The sequence below is a fragment of the Panthera tigris genome, chromosome B3, assembly GCF_018350195.1.
Source record: "Panthera tigris isolate Pti1 chromosome B3, P.tigris_Pti1_mat1.1, whole genome shotgun sequence".
NCBI lineage: Eukaryota > Metazoa > Chordata > Mammalia > Carnivora > Felidae > Panthera > Panthera tigris.
Genome location: NC_056665.1, coordinates 59,803,503 through 59,827,392, shown reverse-complemented (window position 1 = coordinate 59,827,392; position 23,890 = coordinate 59,803,503). Strand labels below are relative to the sequence as shown.

Below are 23,890 nucleotides of genomic sequence, written 5' to 3'. Positions count from 1 at the left end.
TGGAGAGACCTGGGGTCCTTAATTCCAGAGAGGCTGATTTAAGGGAATCATATTGGCCTTATTTTGTGACTGGGGACTTAAGGCAGGAGAGAGATAAGACAGGAAGAGCAGAGAGGGCCCAGCCAATGCAGCTGGCAGCCAGGCCAGGGGACCAGCCAGCAGCAATAAGTAGGTTCTTAGCACAGAAGAGAGAACACTGTTGATAAATTAAGAGGTCTTTATTGTCTCTTCCCAAGATGCACAGAGGTTCTAATAGTGCTTCATTCACCCCAAGCAGGCCAGGAACCGGACAGAGAAGGGGCAAAGATAACATTACACCTTCAGGAGCAGAAAAGGCCAAGGTGGGGCTGCCAGAGGGCTGGAAAGGTATCAGGAGTGGGGGGTAGGGAAGGGGCTAGGGGATGAAGAGGGGAGCAGTAGGAAGGGTGCTGGGCTCAGGGAGAGACGGGAGGGGGTGGTTGGGAGAGTACGGGGCAGGGCGGGGCGGGGCTGAAGAAACCCTGGCTGCAGCAACAAAGATGTCCTTATAGCCCTTGATCTCCTTGATCTCGTTGCTGCTGATGAGGACTTGCAGCTGGCGTGGTCCAGTTTTGATGGGGTAGAGGTCCAGTTGAATGTGGATGGTGTGTCCAGCCACCAGAGTCCCAATGCTGAAAGTCAAAAAGAGCCTGTTAGAGCCTTAAGTAACTGCTGGGATGGGTGATATAGTTACCCCTCTTGGAGTAAGCACCTCCCACCCCCCAACACCACCAAGGTCAACCTTCCCCAAGGAGGGTGGGAAAGTGGGGGCGAGTAGGCACCATTCAGGAGACAAAGGACCGACCTATGACCCCACAAGTTACCCCTTGTCAGAGACCAGCATGAGACAGACGGTACTTACTTTTTGGATATCTGCCCATCAATGAGGCCACTTCCCTCCAGCACCATCATGCAGTTACTCAGAGCAGTCATTAGGGTATTGGTGAGGGTGATGTGGACTCTCAGTGCCTTGCCCACCTCGGCCCTTTTAGACACCTGTGAGGAGAGAAGACAGGGATATTGTGGGCAACTGGCCTCATTTCCACACTCCAGTTCAATACCCACATTCCACTGTCCTTCTCTTCACCACCAGGGACTGCTTCCTTACTGCTAAACCACTGCAATTGGGAGAGAAGAATGTAAGCCGAAGAGTATTCAAGGTTAACAAATATCCTGACCTGTCTTAGAAAGTCACAATGCTTCAGGAAGCCACTGCCAATTGGGAATTGGCACCAAGTTGAAATCTATTTCCCTCCCCACCATCTAGTTCAGGATGGCAATTAGATTTCAACTAAAGTGCCAGCTCCAATCTGTTCATCATGGCTAATAGAAATGGCGTGTTGAAAAGGATCCTGAGGACAGATCCAGAGTCAGAGAGTTACGACTGACTAGTAGCGTCTGACACAGGCATGGGATAAGAAGTGGTGCTATATGCACCATCCATATGCTATCAGTGATATCTTTCTTTTTTTTCCATTTACTTATTTATTTTGAGAGAGAGAGGGACCACAAGCAGGGGAGGGGCAGAGAGAGAGAGGGAGAAAGAGAATCTCAAGCAGGCTCAGCACCATCAGTGCAGACCCTGATACAGGGCTCAAACTAATGAACCGCTAGATCACAACCTGAGCCCAAACCAAGAGTCAGATGCTTAACTGACGGAACCACCCAGGTACCCCTAGCACTATCCTTCTGAGGCCAATGTCACATGATATGGCAGAGCCAGGACCTGAGCCAGGTGTCCCAGACCCCAGCCAGGATCTTTCCCCCACGTTGTTCTGACAGTAGAAACACTCTTGAGTTTCCCCAGGTGTGTTCTGTGCATCCCACGTGAGGTCTGTGTCATAGGGCAGCATGGCCTTGGCCTGTGAGTGGGAGGCAGGGTCTCTATCCTACTCACTTCTCGAGCCCAGTGCCTAGTGCAGTGCCAACAAGGTGGTGGATATTTGATGAACGTATGTTGAACTAAAATGGGTCCTGACCACCCAGATCATACTCGAGGCATGTTCTGCCTCAAACAGAGAATTAAGAAAAAGTAAGAACCCATCCTGACTTCTCTAAAATTCAAATGAAAGAAACAAATCCCTTGTCCTATCCTTCATACTCACACAAATCATCCCCAGTTCCCTTAACTGTGGGGACCAATTGATAGTCTACTCTGGTTCTGATGTGTTTGCATTGGATCTTGTTTGTAACCAGGGCTCTGGGTAATGGGGGCAGGGTCCTCGCCTCAGCACCAGGCTGTGATTCTGCCCACTGTTTGCTGCACCGTGGCCTGACAACACGCCCAGGTGAAAACTGTCAGGTGGTCACATGGTTTATGATGTGGAGCTACTCATTCTGGTTGGGGTGGAGTGTGCCACTAACAAATCCAGCAGGTGCAAAGCCAGGTTGGGATCAGGCAGTGGGCAAGTTCTTTAGAACAGGAGGGGAGATGGAGAAAGGAGGCTTTGAGGGAAGGAAAACCCTGGTAACGGGAGATGGGGAATATTTCTGCCGTCCATTTATCCTTCTTCCACCTGTAATGACCTTGCCAGCCACACAATCTTAGAACTCAAATCTGAGGCTCCTTTCATGTGTCCTCCCTCTTCCCTGTCAACCCTGTGTTATCTGCAGTCACCTTTGGAATTTCACTTGTGGTTTTTCTCAAATCCGGCTCCTCTACTCAATCTCCCAGCCATGCCTCTCCTGCCTCTCTGCCTCTGCAAAGCTATCTCCCTGCTTAAAATGCTTTCATCTCCATCTCATTTCTCTGGACAGTGTCTGCCTATGCATCCTCCACGAAATGTCACTTCCTCTGGGAAGACTTCCACTCTGCCCTGCACTTTGCACAGAGGACAAGACAACACCATACTGTGCTTTAATCATCTATTTGGTGTCTGAAGCAGGGACTGTATCTCATTCACTGCTGTAGCCCCAGCCCCTGGGTCGGGTGAGTCAGAGGGCTTCCGGGCTCCAATTTCTGTCCAAGACACCTTACCTCAATAGATAAATTGGGAGGTTCCAGAGAGATATCTTTTAGGACCAGCATGGACCTCCCCACATCCTCCACCTTGGCAATGCCAGACACACGGATCAGCTTCTCATCTGTCAGCTTGTTTCTATAATTGTCGTAGGGTAGCAAGAGCGGCCACTGTATCTCTAAGCACAGACAAAAGACATCTTGAGTCTGGAAACAAAGACACACACACACACACACACACACACACGGAAATTTGTATGTGTGAGAGACTATGTGTGTGAGTCTGTATGTGTGTGAAAGTATGTGTGCATAACAAAGAGAAAGATACAGTGTACTTAACCTATACCTATTGCCCCCAGAAGTCATTGCTATGTCTCACCTAGTGGGATAGTGTCAGAGGTACAGCACATGGCATATGTGACCCCCTGCCAACAACAGCTTCACTACCTGGCACGTGTGTATTGGGGTGCAGGGATCTCTGTGTAATCTGGCTGAACCATCCCAGCTTTTTTCATGACCCCACAGCTCCCATCCCTATAGGTGATTTTCCAGGCCTTTTTCATACTCACCCTCCCCAAAGTCCAGGTTCAAGTGCACTGTTTGCCTCCAGAGGGGCTCCTGGGTGCCACCCTGGTGCAGCAGGGCCTGTGCGCAGAAGTGCACCACCAGTCTGATGGGACCCCGGGGGTGGACTCTGTCTGGCACCCTCAGGGCATGCAGCTTCAGCAACAGGTCCTGGCCCCACTCAGGCGTCCTGGCCAGGTGAAGCTGCAGCTGGGCTGGCTGATCCTGAGACCCCCTGGACCCCAGCAGATCCAGGAAGGGTGAGGAGGCCCTTCCTGGGCCCAGCATTTTCTGGGAAGCCTTCATGAACACAGATCGCTCCTCAGGGGATCCTGGCAGAAAGGAGAGCCAGGAAAGACCTCAGTGAGGAGGGGTTGAGAGGACCAGTGGCCTTCTTTGGGAAACAAGCCACCCAGAAACTTCCAGCTCCCTTCCCAAAGGGAAGCTACATAAGGAGACAATACAGCTACATAAGGAGACAATAGCTACACATAAGGAGCCACATAAGGAGACAATACAGCATCGTGGCTGAGAACAGGGGATTGGTATATTGCTTGGTGCTGCATTCAAATCTTGCTCAGCTAGGTGTCCCTTAATCCCTTGGTGCTCAATTCTTTCATTTATAACCCAGATATATCTCCTTGCCTCATAGAGTTGCCAAAAATTTGAGTTAAATGAGTTGCTGAATATAAGTACCCAGTACTGTTCTTTGTCATCAGTATTGTCACCATCATCACTGCCATCATCATCATCAAAGCCAAAGGCTTTCCCCCCTCCCCCACCGCATCAACATCCTCACTTCTAAAATACATGCTCAAGAGACTCTTAAAAACTGAGAACAAACTGAGGGTTGATGGGGGGTTGGGAGGGCGGGGAGGGTGGGTGATGGGTATTGAGGAGGGCACCTTTTGGGATGAGCACTGGGTGTTGTATGGAAACTAATTTGACAATAAGTTTCATATATTGAAGAAAAAAATAAAATAAAATAAAAGGTAAAAAATAAATAAATAAATAAAATACATGCTCAAATCTTTTAAGTGGGTCTTCATCTCTTGCTCCTGGGGTCTACTCAACATTCAGGTTGAACTCCAACTCATCCCAAATTGTGGACTTTTCTAGTAAAGTTACTATGCGCCAGAGGCATTGCTCCAAGTGCTTTCTCTGTATACTCAGCTGCCCTCACAGTAGCCCTCTGAGGTATCATTAACCCATTTTACAGATGAGGAGGTGGAGGCACAGGGATGTTAAGAACACATCCAGGCTTATACCACTAGAACATAGCAGTACCAACATAGCAGCATTGTTGGTACTCAGGCAGCCTGATGCCACCCTGGCCTTCTCCACAGGGACATCTACTCCCTTCCACAGGCCAGGTGTCCTTCCTTTCCCTCCTTAAGTGTCCACCTCCCTCCTTGCTGCCACCCCCACTGCCATGATGTAAGGAGACCATGATATGACCCTAGGACAGAGTTGCCATAATAATAAAGAACATTCCATTTGAATTTCAGGTATATAATAATTTTTGTTTAAGTATATTACATGCTATATTTGGGACACACTTATACTAATGAAATATTTGCTTATCTGAACTGATCTGGAATTCAGATTTAACTGGGCACTCTCTGTTTTTATTGCTCAGTCCAGCAGCCCTAGGCCCACACGGCCAGGGTCCAGGAAAGCCCCTGGGAGTTTGCGATGAGGAGGAGGTGATCAGGTGGTGTTGGTTTTAACAGGCATGAGCCGTTCTCACTGGGAAGAACACAACAGACGTCATGTCCACCCACCCTGAAACCCCAGGGCCCCAAGCACCTTCTGGATACTTGTAGGAGCTGGTAATGTTCTGTCGCTTAGCTGACCCTACCATCTTGGTGCTGATTTCCTTCCCAATGGAATGGGTATTATGGTCCAGGATTTCCTGGGCCTGACCATCTCTGAAGAGCCAAATGACTTCATCAGCATTCACCTCGGCGTACACAAATGGGGTGTCATAGGGCAGGTGAACCTCCCCTTCCCTGATGGCCTTCACAGAAGCAGGGCCGCAGCAGAATATCCCTGTGGAAGGAACAGAAGTTGAGGACAGCTGACAGCTGCTAGCATGTGGACTGGGCCGGCTGGTGGTGGCGAGGGCAGGTAAGGGGATGGGATGGAGAAAACCCTCACACACCGAGCGCTCTCAGGTTCCCACAAATTCATCCGATCCTCACAGCCACCTGTGGCATTTATCAGCTTCCCCACTTTGCAGGTGAGAAAACAAGGTCCTGCAAGTCATCTGGGTCACCCAGCTGAAGGCAATGAAGTAAGAAAAAATACTACCCCTTTCTGGCCTCCTGCTCATGTGATCAGTCCCCCTGCTCAGCACCCCCACGGAGCCCAGATCCTTCCACAGTGGCCCTCACTCACCGCTGCTGGTTTGCTGGGGAGTGGGGTCCAGAACTTGCCACCCATTGTATCCTGGTGGGAGATCTTTCCGGATCATCCAGCACTCATTCCAGACATGAAAATTCCTGCAGAGAAGAGTAAGGAAATGAAGATTCACATTTTCCTGGATTTGTCAGGTATCAGACACTATATTGAGAGCTTTATATTGTTGTTTTTAAAATTTAAAATGTAATTGACATACTATATTGTATTATTTTCAGGTGTACAACATAGTGATTTAACATTTGTATAAATTATGAAGTGATCACCCATGAAAAATCTAGGTACTATATGGCACTGTACAAAGTTGTTATGTACTAATTATATCCCCCCCTTTTTTTTACTCTTTATTTGGAAGTAATTTTAAGCTTACAGTAAAGTTGCAAGAATACTACAAAAAATACCCAGGGGTGCCTGGGTGGCTCAATCAGTTAAGCATCAGACTTCAGTGCAGGTCATGATCTCACAGTTCATAAGTTCAAGCCCCGCACTGAGCTCTGTGCTGACAGCTCAGAGCCTGGAGTCTGCTTTGGATTCCGGGTCTCCCTCTCTCTCTGCCCCCCCTCCCCCGCTCATGTCTCTGTCTCTCTTTCAAAAATAAATAAACATTTTTAAGAATTACAAAAAATACCCATATACCCAAGTTATCTATCGTTAACATTTCGCTTCATTTGCTTTATCATTGGCTTTCTTTCAGTATGGATTTGAAGATTATCAATACATTTTTTCTTTTGTTTTTTACTTCAGTGTGTATTTTCTAAGAATGGAGATCTTCCCTTACAGTTATCAACCCCACGCATTTCTTATTGATATAATATTTTATCTAATTTACTGTCTATATTTCAATTTTATCAATCGACCAAATATTGTCCTATTTATTTTTTTTTTAATTTACATCCAAGTTAGTATATAGTGCAACAATGATTTCAAGAATAATGCACCTCACCCATTTAGCCCATTCCACCTCCCACAACCCTTCCAGCAACCCTTTGTTTGTTCTACATATTTAATAGTCTCTTATGTTTTGTCCCCCTCCCTGTTTTTATATTATTTTTGCTTCCCTTCTCCTATATTCATCTGTTTTGTATCTTAAAGTCCTCATATGAGTGAAGTCATATGATATTTGTCTTTCTCTAATTCCGCTTAGCATAATACTTCTAGTTCCATCCACGTAGTTGCAAATGGCAAGATTTCATTCTTTTTCATTGCCGAGTAATACTCCATTATGTATATATCTACCACATCTTCTTTTTTTTATTTTTTAGCTTTTAATTTACATCCAAATTAGTTAGCATATAGTGCAACAATGATTTCAGGAGCAGATTCCTAATTCCCATTACCCATTTAGCCCATCCCCCCTCCCACAACCCCTCCAGTAACCCTGTTTGTTCTCCATATTTAAGAGTCTCTTGTGTTTTGTCCCCCTCCCTGTTTTTATATTATTTTTGCTTCCCTTTCCTTATGTTCATGTGTTTTGTATCTTAAAGTCCTCATATGAGTGAAGTCATATGATATTTGTCTTTCTCTGACTAATTTCACTTAGCATAATACCCTCCAGTTCCATCCGCATAGTTGCAAATGGCAAGATTTCATTCTTTTTGATTGCTGAGTAATACTCCATTGTATATATATACCACATCTGCTTTATCCATTCATCCATTGATGGACATTTGGGCTCTTTCCATACTTTAGCTATTGTTGATAGTGCTGCTATAAACATTGGGGTGCATGTGCCCCTTCAAAACAGCATACCTGTATCCTTTGGATAAATACCTAGTAGTGCAATTGCTAGGTCATAGAGTAGTTCTATTTTTAATTTTTTGAGGAATCTCCATACTGTTTTCCAGAATGGCTGCACCAGTTTGCATTCCCACCAGGAGTGCAAAAGAGATCCTCTCTCTCTGCATCCTTGCCAACATCTGTTGTTGCCTGAGTTGTTAACGTTAGCCATTCTGACAGGTGTGAGGCGGTATCTCATTGTGCTTTTGATTTGTATTTCCCTGATGATGAGTGATGTTGAGCATTTTTTCATGTGTTGGTTGGCCATCTGGATGTCGAACTTCTTTGGAGAAGTGTCTATTCATGTCTTTTGCCCATTTCTTCACTGGATTATTTGTTTTTTGGGTGTTGAGTTTGATAAGTTCTCTATAGATTTTGGATACTAACCCTTTATCTGATATGTCATTTGCAAATATCTTCTCCCATTCCGTCGGTTGCCTTTTAGTTTTGCTGATTGTTTCCTTTGCTGTGCAGAAGCTTTTTATTTTGATGAGGTCCCAACAGTTCATTTTTGCTTTTGTTTCCCTTGCCTCTGGAGACATGTTGAGTAAAAATTTGCTGCAACCAAGGTCAAAGAGTTTCTTGCCTGCTTTCTCCTTGAGGATTTTGATGGCTTCCTGTCTTATATTTAGGTCTTTCATCCATTTTGAGTTTATTTTTGTGTATGGTGTAAGAAAGTGGTCCAGGTTCATTTTTCTGCATGTCACTGTCCAGTTTTCCCAGCACCACTTGCTGAAGAGACTGTTTTTATTCCATTGGATATTCTTTCCTGCTTTGTCAAAAATTGGTTGGCCATACATTTGTGGGTCCATATGTGGGTTCCCTATTGTGTTTCATTGATCTGAGTGTCTGTTTTTGTGTCAGTACCATACTGTCTTGATGATTATGGCTTTGTAATGCAGCTTGAAGTCCGGGATTGTGATGCCTCTAGCTTTGGTTTTCTTTTTCAAGATTGCTTTGGCTATTTGGGGTGTTTTCTGGTTCCATACAAATTTTAGGATTGTTTGTTTTAGCTCTGTAAAGAATGCTGGTATTTTGATAGGGATTGCATTGAGTATGTAGATTGCTTTGGGTAGTATTGACATTTTAAAAATATTTGTTCTTCCTATCCAGGAGCATGGAATCTTTTTCCATTTTTTTTTTTGTGTGTGTCTTCAATTTCTTTCATAAGCTTTCTATAGTTTTCAGTGTATAGATTTTTCACCTCTTTGGTTAGGTTTATTCCTAAGTATTTTATGGGTTTGGGTGCAATTTTAAATGGGATCAATTCCTTGATTTCTCCTTCTGTTGCTTCATTGTTGGTGTATGGGAATGCAACCAATTTCTGTGCATTGATTTTATATCCTGTGACTTTGCTGAATTCATGGGTCAGTTCTAGCAGGTTTTTGGTGGAATTTTTTTGATTTTCCATATAGAGTATCATGTCATCTGCAAAGAGTGAAAGTTTGACCTCTTCCTGACTGATTTGGATGCCTTTTATTCCTTTGTGTTGTCTGATTGCTGAGGCTAGGACTTCCAATATTATGTTGAATAATAGTGGTGAGAGTGGACACCCCTGTCTTGTTCCTGATCTTAGGGGGAAAGCTCTCAGTTTTTCCCCATTGAGGATGGTATTAGCATTGGGTCTTTCATATACGGATTTTATGATCTTGAGGTATGATCCTTCTATCCCTACTTTCTTGAGGGTTTTTATCAGAAAGGATGCTGTATTTTGTCAAATGCTTTCTCTGCATCTACTGAGAGGATCATGTGGTTCTTGTCCTTTCTTTTATTGATGTGATGAATCACATTGATTGTTTTGTGGATATTGAACCAACCCTGCATCCCAGGTATAAATCCCACTTGGTCGTGGTGAATAATTTTTTTCATGTATTGCTGGATCCAGTTGGCTAGTATCTTGTTGAGGATTTTTGTGTCCATGTTCATTAGGGAAATTGGTCTATAGTTCTCCTTTTTAGTTAGGTCTTTGTCTGGTTTTGGAAACAAGGTAATGCTGGCTTCATAGAAAGAGTTTGGAAGTTTTCCTTCCATTTCTATTTTTTGGAACAGCTTCAAGAGAATAGGCATTAACTCTTTAAATGTTTGGTAGAATTCGAATAGTGTCCTTTATTACATTCTTTACCACCCAGTCTAGGATCACACATTGCATTTAGCTGTCCTGTCTCCTTTGTCTACCTTGATCTGGAGCAGTTTCTCAGCCTTTGTTTTATTACATTGAAATTTTGAATTCAGTATTTATTTGCCAGAGCTATATTCATTTTGAGCTTATCTGAGGCTTTCTCATAATTAGATTCAGGTTATGCATTCACACACCGAATGCTACATAAGTGATATAGCCTTCTCAGATACACCACTGCTGATTGAATCGGGGGTTCTTCAGCCCTTTAGGAGCTCAGAGTGGGAGGGGCTCCAAGGATTGCCACTAGCTCTCACACAACCCAAAGATCTGACCTGGAAACTGGCTGGAAAAGGAAAAACATGACACCAGATTTACAGTACAGCAGAGGAGAAGGGAGCCAGGGGAAGAGATCAGAGATCCAGAAATAAAGGCACACACACACACACACACACACACACACACACACACACACAGAGGGAGTGAGGTGGATAGAGGAGGAAACAGGAGAGACTGAGGAAGTGGACAAAAGCAGCAAGTGTAGGCTTTGCCCGGAGGAGAAACAGAGAATGGCACAAACAGATGGCTCAAAGAAGGAAGAGTCATGTAAGATGCATAAAGATTTTGAAGTTAGTGTTCACAGAACACAAAATCAATTTTTTTGGTTGTGGGCTTCAGAATGTTATCCCATAGTCTTATATTTCTGAAGGGAGTTTAGTGTGATGATGTAATTAGCCAGAACAGTCTCCTAGGTTAGGGAATTGCTCTCTGGGCACCAGCAACAAGATAAAGGATGATATTGCCTCAAAACTAGAGAGAACCAGGTCAGAGCTTCCTTACCCTTCCTGACATGGAGAGAGATGTGTTTGAGATGGTGTCCCTTACCATATTTTGTCTCGCTTCTGAGTAGGCAGCATCTCTGCATTTTGGTCATAGTAGGTGTCGACGGTCAAGTTCCTGTCCATGTTGTGTGCAGAACGAAAATTGGAAACCACACGGGTTGGAATACCTAAACATCTCATTACTAAAGAGAAAGAAAACATGGAGAATCACTGAGTTCATTTCAAGCAGAATCGTTAGCTCCCCGTGCATGCTTTCTAACTTTTAAGCTGGAGGAGAGAAAGAAGGCCAAGATTCTTGCAGATCCATACCTGTAAGTCCTTTATTCTCAAAGCACTGCACCCAGGCCCAGAACCCTGCTGCCTACCTGCCCCATTGATGGTCTCCATCCCACTAGGAAAAAGAAATCGTTTGAAGGTTACTTAAAACAACAATAAGCAACTCAATTTATTATTTAGCGCTTTTTCCATTCAGCAGCTTTCCAGATTAAAAACAGAGAACCTAAAACATTTGCTAATTTGAAAGAAAATAAAAAACTTCAGGCCTTGTGGCCTGTTTTAGAAGAGAAGCTGTGTGGCTTAACTTCTCTGGGCCTTAGTCTCCTTGTGTGTAACAAAATAAGGAATTGAAACAGATGATTTTCAATTCTGAAATTCTGAATCTGTAATTCTACTGAAATACAAGGATTTGGAGGAGGTAAGAAAGAAATCAGAGAAAGGATAGAAGGGCAAGATAGACATAGAAATAATTGGAAGACATCAGAGACAGAAGGAACTTGTTTGTACAATGAGGCAATAGCCATCTTTGATAAGGCAACAGCATCCTCTTGTGGCATCTCAGGATAGTACTACAAAGGCTTTTTAATGCTGAGTAAAGATCTTTTTCTTTTTTTTTTTAAATGTTTTATTTATCTTTGAGAGAGCTCAAGCTGGGGAGGGGCAGAGAGAGAGGGAGACAGGATCTGAAGCGGGCTCTGTGCTGATAGCAGCAAACCCAATGCAAGGCTTGAACTCATGAACCTTGAGATCATGCCCTGAGAGCCCAAGTTGGACGCTCAACCTACTGAGCTACCCAGGTGCCCCCAAAACTGAGTTAAGATCTTAAGATTTCACTTAAGTAGTTAAGATCTACTCACACAAAGTAGATATTACATCACCTACACCATCACCACACCCAAGCGTAAGCGCGCGCGCGCGCACACACACACACACACACACACACACACACACACACACCTTCCCAAGGCCAAGTAAAATCAAGCCAAGAGCCAGATGTGACCTTTGGAACATAGGTCTCCACCTCAGCCAGCGAGGCGAGGAGTTCAGACAAGTTTATCCTATCCCTCTCCAGCTCAGGACCAGCAGTGGGTGCCTCCTGAGGCTGCTGGGAGGATTATAGTGCTTTGAAAAGTAAGAGGACTATTGAGATTGACCAATCTTTTTGTTACAATTGATTCAAGAGTCCCAAAGGGAGCCAGCCATGTGCTCACAGTCACTTCTCTACTCCCAGCACATCTCCTGAGCTTTTCATAACCTCTCTGCAGGGGTGACAGCTAGAGCAGGACTGCAAGTGGCCAGAGGCTGTGTGGGAGCAGCTGTCCCCTTCCTCAATGGCCCCAGAACTTTAGGGCCTGGGAGTGGGGAGAGGCTTCAAGATGGAGTAAGGATGCAGACCTAGACCTTCTCCCTCTCATCCCAGGGTCTAAGGGCCCAAGCTCTCCTCTACAACACCTGCCTAACCAGGGACTTCCTAGCCCAAGACAAATGTGGCCATATTAAATGCTGGTGCTGTGCTGAGCATTTTCCAGGGAAAATGAATGAGCAAAGTGAGGTCACTCTGTTTGAATACTCAGATTTAAACATCTCGTCTATCTGTAGCACCTGTACATATCTGCCAAGCTATGCTGCCCCTCTCAGAAAAATCTAGAACTTTGTCTTTGGCCCCTGTCTCTGTCTTCTCTGTTCTTTGCTCCCTCATCCTCCAATTCAGAGTCAGTCCATTCACTCAGCAAACACTGAGCATCACAACACAACAAGTAGCATGTGTAAGGTACTCCTGCCTTGCATGGGGCAAGACAGGCAGACACCTCAGTATTCTGTCTTTCCCTCATCCTCACAGATAATCCGATCAACACCTTTGCACTAAATCATAAATAAATGGTAATGCAAAAAACACTGATGCTCCATGTGGGTAGTTAGCAAAGTAGCAAATCTCCTATTGTAACTCCTCAAGAAACTCTCCAAGAAGTATTTGGGAGCCGCCAGCTCTGCCTACAGGTGGGATCAGACTTTCCCAGACCATTTGCTTGTACTTCAAGCTTCCCCCAGCTGTCCCTGACTCCAGGCTCACCAGGAGCTGAGAAACCTGAGCAGTGGCAGAGAGAAGCTGCCTTTGCTTCCACTTTGGGGCCACACTCTTCTTTATCCAAGTGACTATTTTAATAGTCTAACTGCCATCAAGGAGACTGCAGAGTGATTGTGACGGGTCAACCTCCCTCCTAGGAAAATATGCAGGAGTCCCCAAGAGTATGGAGTGTGCTGGGTGAGAGTCCCTGTGTGCACCATCTCTTAGCTGTGGGGCTATGGTCAGGCCACAGTTAACTTATGTGAAAATGGAGATAACCAGAGCCCGACTTCAAAGGGTCATCACAAAAATTAAATGAATGCTTCTGCATCCCCATCTCTCCCTCACTCACCTGTGCACATCACAGCTGCAAAGACCCAGCACTGTCCATACTTCACAGGCTGCCTGCCCCTGGCTAACCACTGCCGCAGGATGGCTACGCTGCCATTCCACTCCAGCGGGCTGACCCCCCTGGAGTAGTCCTCTCCCCAGTTTCCCTGCAGCACACCGTTGTCATCGTTGCTGTTGATCTGCAAAGGACAGACAGGCGGGTCCCCACAGTGCCCTAGGGAAGCTCAGATTGTCCTCAGACAGGGCCGGGAGAGTTTCTGTTCTTACCATGGCACTCACCACCCTGCAGACGTACACAGGGTCATTCCGCTGGGAGTAGTCTTTGGATGGGTTCTCTAAGAAGTACAGGCTCTTGTTCAAGATCTCAAAGCAGATATCTATGATGTCCTCTTCAAACTTCCAAGTGATTTCAAGGGAGAGAAAAGAGAAGAGTGTCCTAAAACTTCAAGTCAATAACACAGGCTTTGAGGGATGGTGTGTATGTGCTGGAGATGAGGATGGGGTTAAATATAAGACAAGGTCCTGCCTTCAAAGAGCTTATAAGTCAAATTGGGAGTGTATGAGATTCAGAATTCTGGAAAATGAACCTGAGTGGCTCTAATGGGAAATGCAGACAGAATTTGGAGGTGAGGGATCCCTGTTGACAAGAGATCAGAGAAGGCCATTAGCACCAGTAGGCTTGGAAGGGCCAGGTAGACAGGAAGAGAGCAGGGTGGGGATGTTCACCTGAGGTCTTTGAGTATGGTGCTGCCCAGGACAGGGGCTTAGAGGTTCTCTTTTCTGGAGGACATGAGGGAGTAGGAAAGACCAGATGGATAAAAACAGGGCAGCTGTGAAAGGTGAGGGAGAAGAGTATGGGAGCCTTGAAATCAAGTAGAGGAGTTCAGCTGCTGGGAACCCAGGAGAAGCCAGTGTAGGTTCATGACATAAGTTTATAACATATACTTGATACATATGCCTATGTAAAGTATGGAGAATGCTGGGTCTTTGCAGCTGTGATGTGCACAGGTGAGTGAGGGAGAGGTGGGGATGCAGACATATGTCTCCGTTTCAAAAAATCACACAAATTGTCACAGTTGGAGCACACAGTCTCCCCACTCCCTCCCCACCACCCTCCTGGTGAGTGTGGATGGGGCTGAGATGTCAGTGGGAGGGAGGCAGAAAGTATACCAGTCATATTTACTGGTTGAAAGTGGAAAAGTTGCCCAGAGCCAAAGGTCCTGCCGTTTGTACACTGACAGGATATTTGATGTTATTAAAGAATTGTTGTCTATTTTTTCAGTTATGATAATATTCACTTTTTCAGGAAGAGTTTTTATCTTTTAGAGCTATAATCAAAGTAGTACTCTATTAAGTGATATGGTATCTATAAATTCCTTTCAAAACTTCCAGTGATGAGTTTGGAGGGATGGGGACAGTACAGACCAGGGAATGGCAAACTTTTTCTGTAAAGGACCAGATAGTAAGTATTTTAGCTTTTGCAGGCTGTGGGGTCTCTGTCTCAGCTACACAACTCTACCACTGTAGCATTAACACAGCCACAGGTGATACTTAAGTGAATGAGCATGGCTGTGTTCCCGTAAAATGTCATTTATGGACACCACAGCTTGAACTTCATATAATTTGCATATCACAAAAAAATTTTGAGTTCTTTTTCAACAACTTAAAAACACAAAAACCATTTTAACTCATGAACCACACAAGAACAGTCAGTGGACTCTAGTTTGCAAACCTCTGGTATAGATGGAATAAGATTCACCATAAATTGCTCATTACTGGAGCTGAGAGACAGGTTCATTTTAGTATCCTGTCTACTTGGATAATGTTTTAAGTTTTTTATATAAAATATTAAAAACTTGAAAGATATCTCCCCTTCCTTCCTTTCCCCTCTTACTGGTTGGGAAATTGGCCCTGCACCACACACTGTGACATTTGTTAGTGGCCTTTTGTGAGCTAATAGAGTTGATTAAGAACCAGCATAAGGAGACCTGCCCCAGGCCCCATTTCTGGTGACAGTATTACCTGCCCATAGTTCCAGGGCCAGGAGGTGATGAATCTTTCATGACCCTTGTAAACAAAGCCATAGTCCATCATGATATACTCCTGCAATAGTATTTCACTTGGCAGGTAGACATCATCCTCTGAGTGGTTAAGAGTAGGAGAGGGGGCAAAAGACAAACAGAGAAATAAAAAAATAATAATAATAAATAAAATAAAATAAAACAAAATAAAATAAAATAAAATACAGTAATGACAGTGTCTTGCTGGATAATAGGGGAAGGAATGGGTTGGTGGCAATAGAAATGGAAACTGGAGCCCTTAAAAGTCTATAATGCTCTTCTAGAGGCCAGTGATATAATCTGTACTTTAAAACATAATGATTATCATTTCCTGATTGTAAAAGTGGAAAGCCTATTGTAGAGACTTGGAAAATATGGATGACGGAATGCAGATAATGAAAATCACTCATTCCCACACCTCACAGACACCCACCACTACAGTTTGGTATATTCCTGCCACTCTTTCTGTCCACGTACATGTAATACAATTAAGATCACACTGTGTTCCGTTTCCTAATCTCTTTCACTACACATCACACCACAAGAATTTTCATCATGCCATTAAAATTCTTTTTTTAAAGATGGTTTTCAGTGAGCACGTGGTATGGCATAGATAAGCAGCTTTTATCTTCTGGGCTTTCTCAGAAGAACCTCCCTGAGCCTTCCTAGTGGATCAGGTTGTCATTACAGCCTGCGAAGCAGTTGTACCTGCATTCCAAGGGTTAAAAAGCAGGATGAAAGTTCCCAATGGGTGAGTCACACTGTGACCCTGGCCCTGAGAGATCTCTATCTTCAGAGTGTAGGGACCAACGACTGCATTGGATGGTGTAAAAAGGGAGACAAAGAGTGAGTTGGTGTCAATGGTGAAGTTAGAAGCACTCCAGACATTCCCTTGTCGAGCCTGGGTAAGGGAGAAGGTGGCTCGGGTTCCCAGCAATTCCGTGGGCGCTGGTCCTGTGTGAGAGACAAATGACCCCTCAGTGAGGTTTAAAATCTATGTGACATGATTCCAGGGGGCTAGGAGGACCCTCACCTTCTTCCACCACTGGCTAATCCTTTTGGTTTAAGGCTTTTATTGCCACTGGATGTCTTTGGGCAAGCCACTGAAGATCTGTGGGCCTCAGGTATTTTTATCTGTAAAATGGGATCATCATAGTACCTGAAAGCTAAAACTCCTGTCATGGGGATTAAATTATATAATATATATGAAGTTTCAGCACAGTGCCTATTGTGCATTTAAAAATTGGCTGTTATCAGGGTGCCTGGGTGGCCCAGTTGGATAAACATCTGACTCTTGATCTCAGCTCAGGTCATGATCTCACAGAGCCCCACATCAGGCTCTGCACAGAGCCTACTTGGGATTCTGTCTCTCCTTCTCTCTGCCCCTCGCCAGCTTGTGTTCTCTCTCTATCAAAGTAAATAAACTTAAAAAAAAATGGCTGTTATCATCACAGTTTCAATTTGCTGAGTTGGCCAAATCTTTCTTTAATGTCACTTATCAGGTGAGCACTTAGAGGGTCCTGGGGATCCCAGGAAGAGGGAGGGGAGGGAGCACTCAAGAAGGGGAGGTGGGAGCCCTACAGGTGAATTTTGCCTTAGGGCAGGGTGAACTCACCCGTCTCAGCCACAAAGGTGAGGTAGTCTGTCCCAAAGTGGAAGGGTCGGCTGAAATGTAGTTGGAGCAGAAAGGACTGGCCCCGGCGTACAACAAGCCGCTTCAGGCCCATCTCCTGTGTGTGATGCTCCTGGTTGTTTCTTGGGCTCTGCAAGTCCACAGACCTGAACTTCAAGGCTGCCACTGGAGGGGTATCAGGAGAGGAGACAGGTCACTGCCCAGCTGTGGCTCCCCACGTTCAACATCCCCCAACACTTCTCAATCATTTCTGCGGCACCTGGCTCTGACTTCGGTAGGATTACTGTCTACACCTGAGCCCTTCTGCCACCCCTGCCTGCTAGTTTCACAACTTAGCCTTGGCAGTTTAGCAGGCCCCAACCCTGGAGTGGGAAGATTGTGATCCTGGTGACTCTGCACCTGGACCCAGAGCTATAGGGCTCAAAACTGAGGGCCCCAAGGGGCACCTGGGTGGCTCATTAGGTTAAGCGTCCGACTTCAGCTCAGGTCATACTCTCAACATTTGTGAGTTCAAGCCCTGCCTCAGGCTCTGTGCTGACTAGCTCAGAGCCTAGAGCCTGCTTCAGATTCTGTGTCTCCCTCCCTCTCTGCCCCTCCCTCCCTCTCTGCCCCTCCCTCACTGGCACTCTGTCTCTCACCCTCTCAAAAATAACTAAACATTAAAAAAAAACAAAACAAAACAAAATTAGGGTCCCAGGAAGAGAAATGTTTCCAGATAATTGACACTTAATCTATGAAGTGCCACCACATGCTATTAACCACTTTTGTTGACAGTCTTTCCAAAAGTTACTCTATTATCATGCTGATAGAAGAAAGAACATATTAGAATTTTGTATGAATTAAGTCAGTGAGCTGACTAGAGGCTGTGACCTCAGCTACAGGCAAGTCCCTGCTTAAGATGCTGGGTAGGTAGCTTCTTTCTCACCTCTCAGCCATGCTCTGGGTGTATGAGGGCACTGACTCTTCCCAGGAAGCTACTGTGTGTGTACCTAGCGTACAGTTTAAAGACTCTCATAGCACAACTGGCCAGAGTGTGGGCTGTCACTACCTTAGCTCTGAGACCTTGAGCAAGTCACTTAATACCCAGAGACATCAGTGTCCTCAGCTGCAAAATAGAGACAGTGGTATTCCTACCCCATAGGGTCCGTGTGAGCATTGAGTGAAGATTCACAGGTAAAGGACTTCTGGTAGTGGCAGGTACGGAGTAAGCACTCAGTAATCATTAATTGCTCTTAGTGCTAGTAATGACACAGCCTCAGATTGTATTTGCTTTGTTATTTTAAAAATTTTTTTTAATGTTTATTTATTTTTGAGAGAGACAGAGACAGAATGCGAGTGGGTTGGGACAGAGAGAGAGGGAGACGAATCTGAAACAGGCTCCAGTCTCTGAGTTGTCAGCACAGAGCCCAACGCAGGGCTCGAACTCACGAGCTGCGAGATCATGACCTGAGCTGAAGTCGGACGCTCAACCGACTGAGCCACCCAGGTGCCCCACTTTGTTATTTTTTTTAAAAAATTTTGATGTTTATTTATTTTTATTTTTGAGAGAGAGAGAATGAGAGAGAGAGAGACAGCATGCGAGTGGGGGAGGGGCAGAGAGAGAGGGAGATGCACAATCCAAAGCAGGCTTCTGAGCTGTCAGTATAAAGTCCGACGCGGGGCTTGAACCCACAAACTGGGAGATCGTGACCTTAGCCAAAGTTGGACACTTAACCAACTGAGCCACCCAGGCGCCCCTGAGTCATTTTTGCTGGTGATATTTACTGCGCTTACTGTAAACAAAAATCCATTTGATCTTTTTCCCTAGTAGCACATCAGTTTATCTCAGTGGTTCTCCAGTGGAGAAATTCTGTCCCCTGAAGGACATGTAGCAATGTCTGGATACATTTTTGGTTGTCACAACTTGGGGTAGAGGCCGGGGATGCTGCCAAACCGCATCCTAGAGGAAACACAAATTTTAGCACCTACCAGTTTTTGTGCCATTCACATTCTGAACTTCCACACTGATTCTTTATGTTTTTGCTAAATTAGTTCACTTTGATAGTTTTGGCCCATCTTTCCTACCTGGCTGGAATTCTTAAATCCTTGTTCTTTCACCCAAATGCTTTACGTTGCCATCTGGGCACTGCCTAAACTGTTTTCCAGGTCTTCATCCGAGACATTGCTAATAAGATGGTTCTAAGCATTAGGGCTTAAGTCAGACACCAATGGAGTATCATGTTGGAGTTTTCTTCCAGGTTAATGCTAAGTTATTAGGAAATACTCTTTAAGTATAGTTGTTCAACTAGCTGTGACTACATCTGATACTTCATCTGAGGAAATGGGATTAAGTGTTTAAAATTTTCCTTCACAGCCTAAAATCAAATCCAACTTTCATATTTGTATCTTTCCCACAACCTTGTTAAACATTTGACTGAAAACAGAATGTGCGTGATGGTCCCTTGATCCCCCTTCTTGTAACCATCTTTCATTGAGGCAGATTCAAAGATGAATCACTGGATCAAATAGTACAAAGTTTTTAAACCTCTTATTGTAACTTAGGCACTTAAATAATTATATTATTGCAACCAGAGAAGTCAGGACGAGATCTAACACGGATGCCTTTGAGTTACTTAGCAGCATTTTTTAAACATCAGGTCCAATCCATTAGTAGTTTGCAAAATCAATTCAGAGAAATGTGACCAATATTTTTTTTTAAATAGAAAATATCACAATGTAGCACACATAAGGAGAGGAAGAATAATTTTATGTGTAACTGGGTCATGATGTAAACTGTGGGTCAGAGTCAAAAAGTTTGAAAGCAACTGGCCTAGATACTGATTGTATCTTATCTTTTCCTGAGGGACCTGACATTTTCATACCAGGAACTACGGAGCCTCCAAAGGAAGCTTCTCCACCCCATGTGTAACATCCAGTGACCGTTCCACCCTGAAAGATCAGATACCCAAAAGAGGCAGTGAAAAGCACACAGAACTGCTTACGTCACTTCCACAAGAGAGAACAGGACTGGGGGCAGCCTTTTCCGGGCTGCTGTCCACAGCTAGAAGCATACTTCTAAGGGCAGATCAATTCTCCCTTTACTCAGGCTGGGGTGGTTTGGGAAGGAAAGGGGAGGAGGAAGAAGGAAGATGCCTTCCTCTCCATGCCTAAGATTGCAGTGCACAGAGAAAACTTATTGTCCATTGGAGACTCACGTTTTCTTTTTTATTCCACTTAACACCATTATGCATTTGGCTCACTGAAGGCCTTTTCATGTCAGGAAGACAGTGACTTCAGAGAACAAGAGGGAGGTCCTTCAAGGGAGCAGGAAAAAAATTCAAAAACCAAAAGGATCAGGAAGAGGTTTAACAAGGCAGGAAATCAAGCAGAAGCAATTAGTAAAAACATGTCAACTCCCACAAGGCCTTCTTGCCTTGGCCATTGGCCCACCAGAGTTAATGACTTGAGCAAGAGGAGAGGAAGCCTTGGCCACATGATTCCCGGTGCTTGACTAATACAAAGACAAGGAAGGATCAAAATATACCCCCATGTATTATCATCCTGAAAATGTGTGGGGGCAGATGGGGAGGACATTAAAACAGTCATCTGCCTATTATGAGTTCTGAAGCTCCTGCCATCTGAGACCAAAACCTGAGGCAGCCCTACTCTCACAGACAACTCCATCTCTCCACTTGGGTCTTAGCTCAGAGGTACCTGCTGCACAGGGGCTTTCTTCAGCCACTGAATGTGATGCCCCACCTCCCACCCTATCGCTCACCATCAAAACACCCTTTTTATTCTCTGCTGGGCACTTAATAGTATCTGGGATTATTTCCACAGAAGTAGAGACCTTGGCCATCTTCTCACTCCTGGATCCCCCACACCCAGGATGGAGCATGGTTCCTAATTGCTGCTGATAATGGTCGCTAATGTTCACTGAATACCTACTACCTTCCAAGTACCATCCGAAGCATTTTATGTGTCTGAAATCATTTATGTTCTCACAACCACACTGTGATAGAGGTGTTAATAGTGTTGCCCACATGCAGGAAGGTACAGGGTAGAGCTGCGATTTGAACCCAGGTAGGTTGGCTCCAGAGCCTTCCCTCTTAATCTTCAAGGTTTCCTGCCTTCCCTAGGGAATGCTCTGAGATGTTTGCTGGTACAATGTGGGCAGCATGGGTAAAGTACTAGGAGACTAGCCTCACAGGACAGCAGTGGGGCTGTGGCGGAAGAGAAGGAGAAAACCCTCTGTGGGCAGCAGGGCCAGGATGGGGAGGGGGGGCTTGACTCAAGGCCAAGATGCTGCTGTTTGATCCACTACTAATGGGTATACCTACCCACAGTGGGAGGATAAAATGGTATACCTTTCTGAGGGCAACTCATCAATATTTATTATAAAAGAAAAGGGGGGCGCCTGGGTGGCTCAGTCGGTTGAGCATCCAACTTCAGCTCAGGTCATGACCTCACAGTTCGCAAGTTCGAGTCCCACATCAGGCTCTGTGCTGATGGCTCAGAGCCTGAAGCCTGCTTCTGATTCTGTGTGTGTGTCTCTCTCTGTCCCTTCCCCGCTCACACTCTGTCTCTCTCTCTCAAAAATAAACATTTAAAAGAAAAGAAAGCCTTAAAACATAAATACATTTGAGGCACAAATTCCTCTTCTGGGAATTTTTCCTAAGAAAAAAAATCATAATTTATGTACAAAAATGTAAACATAAGGATGTTCAGTGCAACCTAAATATCCTATAGTAAGTGTTGGATACATAAACTTTATTCCTCTGATGTCAACATAACAAACAAAAAGAACAAAGAATATGGGGAAATAATTCATGAGGTATTAAAAAGTTACATAAAAAGACTAAAACCCAGTATGTTACAGATTATCTGTAGGTGGTGATATTATGGGAAATTTTTCTTTCCTTTGAGTTTTTTGGTATTGTCACACTTTTGCTTTGAACATGTATTCCTTTTGTATCAAGGAAAAGTGTTACTTTGATTAGAGGCGGGTTTCTGAGCAGGAGTGGCACCATCAAAGCTGTAGTTGAGGATTAATCCAGCTATGGTATGTAGCACAGACAGAGGGAAAAAAGTCTAGAGAGGGAAGGGCAGTGAGACTCTGTCGCAATAACCCAGGTAAAAAAACTAAGAGGACCTAAACGAAAGTGTTGGCAAGAAGAAAAGAGGGACCGCCCTGTGTGTGCGAGGGACTGAAGCTCACGGTCATGTGGCAGGCTAATAAACACTTGAAATACCTTGACTTCCAGTGCTTCGCAAAGCTAGTTTGGGTGAAGACTGGGGCAGGTTAAAACAATCCACAGCCAGCAACATCCTAGGCAATCAGGCTACTGGCAAAGGACTGGAAAGCTCCAGACAGAGATGGCGAAGGGTAAATTATCCCAGGCACAGCCAGCAGTGAGAGCCAGCACCTGCCAGCAAATGTCAGGTGCACTTTGGCTCCTTCTCTTCTCCTGCTCTTGTCCCTGCACTTAGTCTAGCTTCTATGTCAGTGTCTTTTCTTTTCCCACTTCTCGTTATTGTCAGTTTGGGACTTTGATAAATACTTCATTCTTTTTCATTTCTTCCCTTTTAAAAAATGTAAAAGGATACATCTTTGTGAGACCCCATGAAGATTCCTAAGCGATGAGATTACTGCAGAGTGTTTCTATGTTCCTTAGAATGTGCAAGAAGAAAAATATCTTATTATTTGAAGGTTCAAGTACAAATTTCTTCGTGAAGTGTTCACTGTCCTCCACAATGTGGTCCCAACTTATCTATCCAATTTTATCTCACGGTAGCCCATAAACTCTGCTTCATTCATGTTGTGGCCTCCAAACCTCTGGATGTAGGGATCTACATCCCCACTGTCTCGATTTTTCCAGTAAAACTCAGCATCCACTTCTCCACGAAATCCTCCCCAAGCATTTTGGAACATGGAGATATCCTAGCACCGGTAGTAGCAATAGTTTTATAGCTGGGTAATATTTACTAAGTGTCTGTAAGCCCCAGGCTTTATATACATTGTGTCCTTCTATCCCTATAACTACCCAACAAGATGTTATTAACTCCATATTATAGGTGAGCTGACAGAGGATCAGTGAGATTAAGTTAACTAGGTAGGTGTCACCTATAATAAGTGGCAAAATTGTCGTTCAAACATAGACAGTTTGACTTCAGAGCCTAGCTTTTAACCTCTGGCTTGTGGTGACAGTCTGGAGGTTTTCACTTTTTTTTCCCCCCTCATAAGTGAATATCCTGCTCTATTCAAATGCATAAAGCTTCTAAGAGGAGCTGCTCTGGTGAAAGAGGTGGGGGAGGAGTCCCTCTGGCTTCTCTGTAGAGCCCTACCTGTCTAAAGAACACGATGAAAACCACATATTCATCCCAACCTCCTCATCCTAAAATGTCAGCAGGTGAGATCAGAACCGGTTTCAGGGTCCACCTGTGTCTCTCTCTTCTCTGCAATTTCTCAGACTCTGAACCCTTATTTGTCAGTTAATTATGTACCACTAAGTCCTTTCTTTGAAACATTATTTTCCTTTAATGATATCTACATGAGTAGCTGTGTTGTGTGATTGTTAACAGCTAGTACTCAGCAATTCAAATAGCTGCTGGCAGAAGAGAAGTGTTCCCAGAATGGCTACCCAGGTTAAATCATTAGGTCCTTTGCAGCAAATGTAACAAAGGATTAATATCCATAATATGTGAAAGTTGCTATAAATATTAAGAAGTCTTCAGAGAAATGCAAACTATAACAATAATGAGATCTTATCTTTGATCCATTCAAAAATATTTAAAAGAATAATAATAGTGTATTCTGTGAAGTTATATAT

At 44.4% G+C, this 23,890-nt stretch overlaps 1 protein-coding gene across 1 annotated transcript; it reads right to left on the bottom strand.

The window, feature by feature from the left end:
• Positions 1-394: 394 nt before the first annotated feature.
• TGM7 (transglutaminase 7) lies at positions 395-22,992 on the bottom strand. Its single transcript, XM_007081792.1, has 13 exons — positions 22,851-22,992; positions 17,064-17,246; positions 16,157-16,402; positions 15,411-15,529; positions 13,656-13,784; positions 13,390-13,567; positions 10,740-10,878; positions 5,942-6,045; positions 5,351-5,593; positions 3,547-3,873; positions 2,996-3,156; positions 881-1,014; positions 395-650 (listed from the first exon to the last, which is right to left on the bottom strand). The coding sequence occupies exons 1-13, from the start codon at positions 22,990-22,992 to the stop codon at positions 395-397; spliced, it is 2,361 nt and encodes a 786-aa protein (XP_007081854.1).
• Positions 22,993-23,890: the final 898 nt, after the last annotated feature.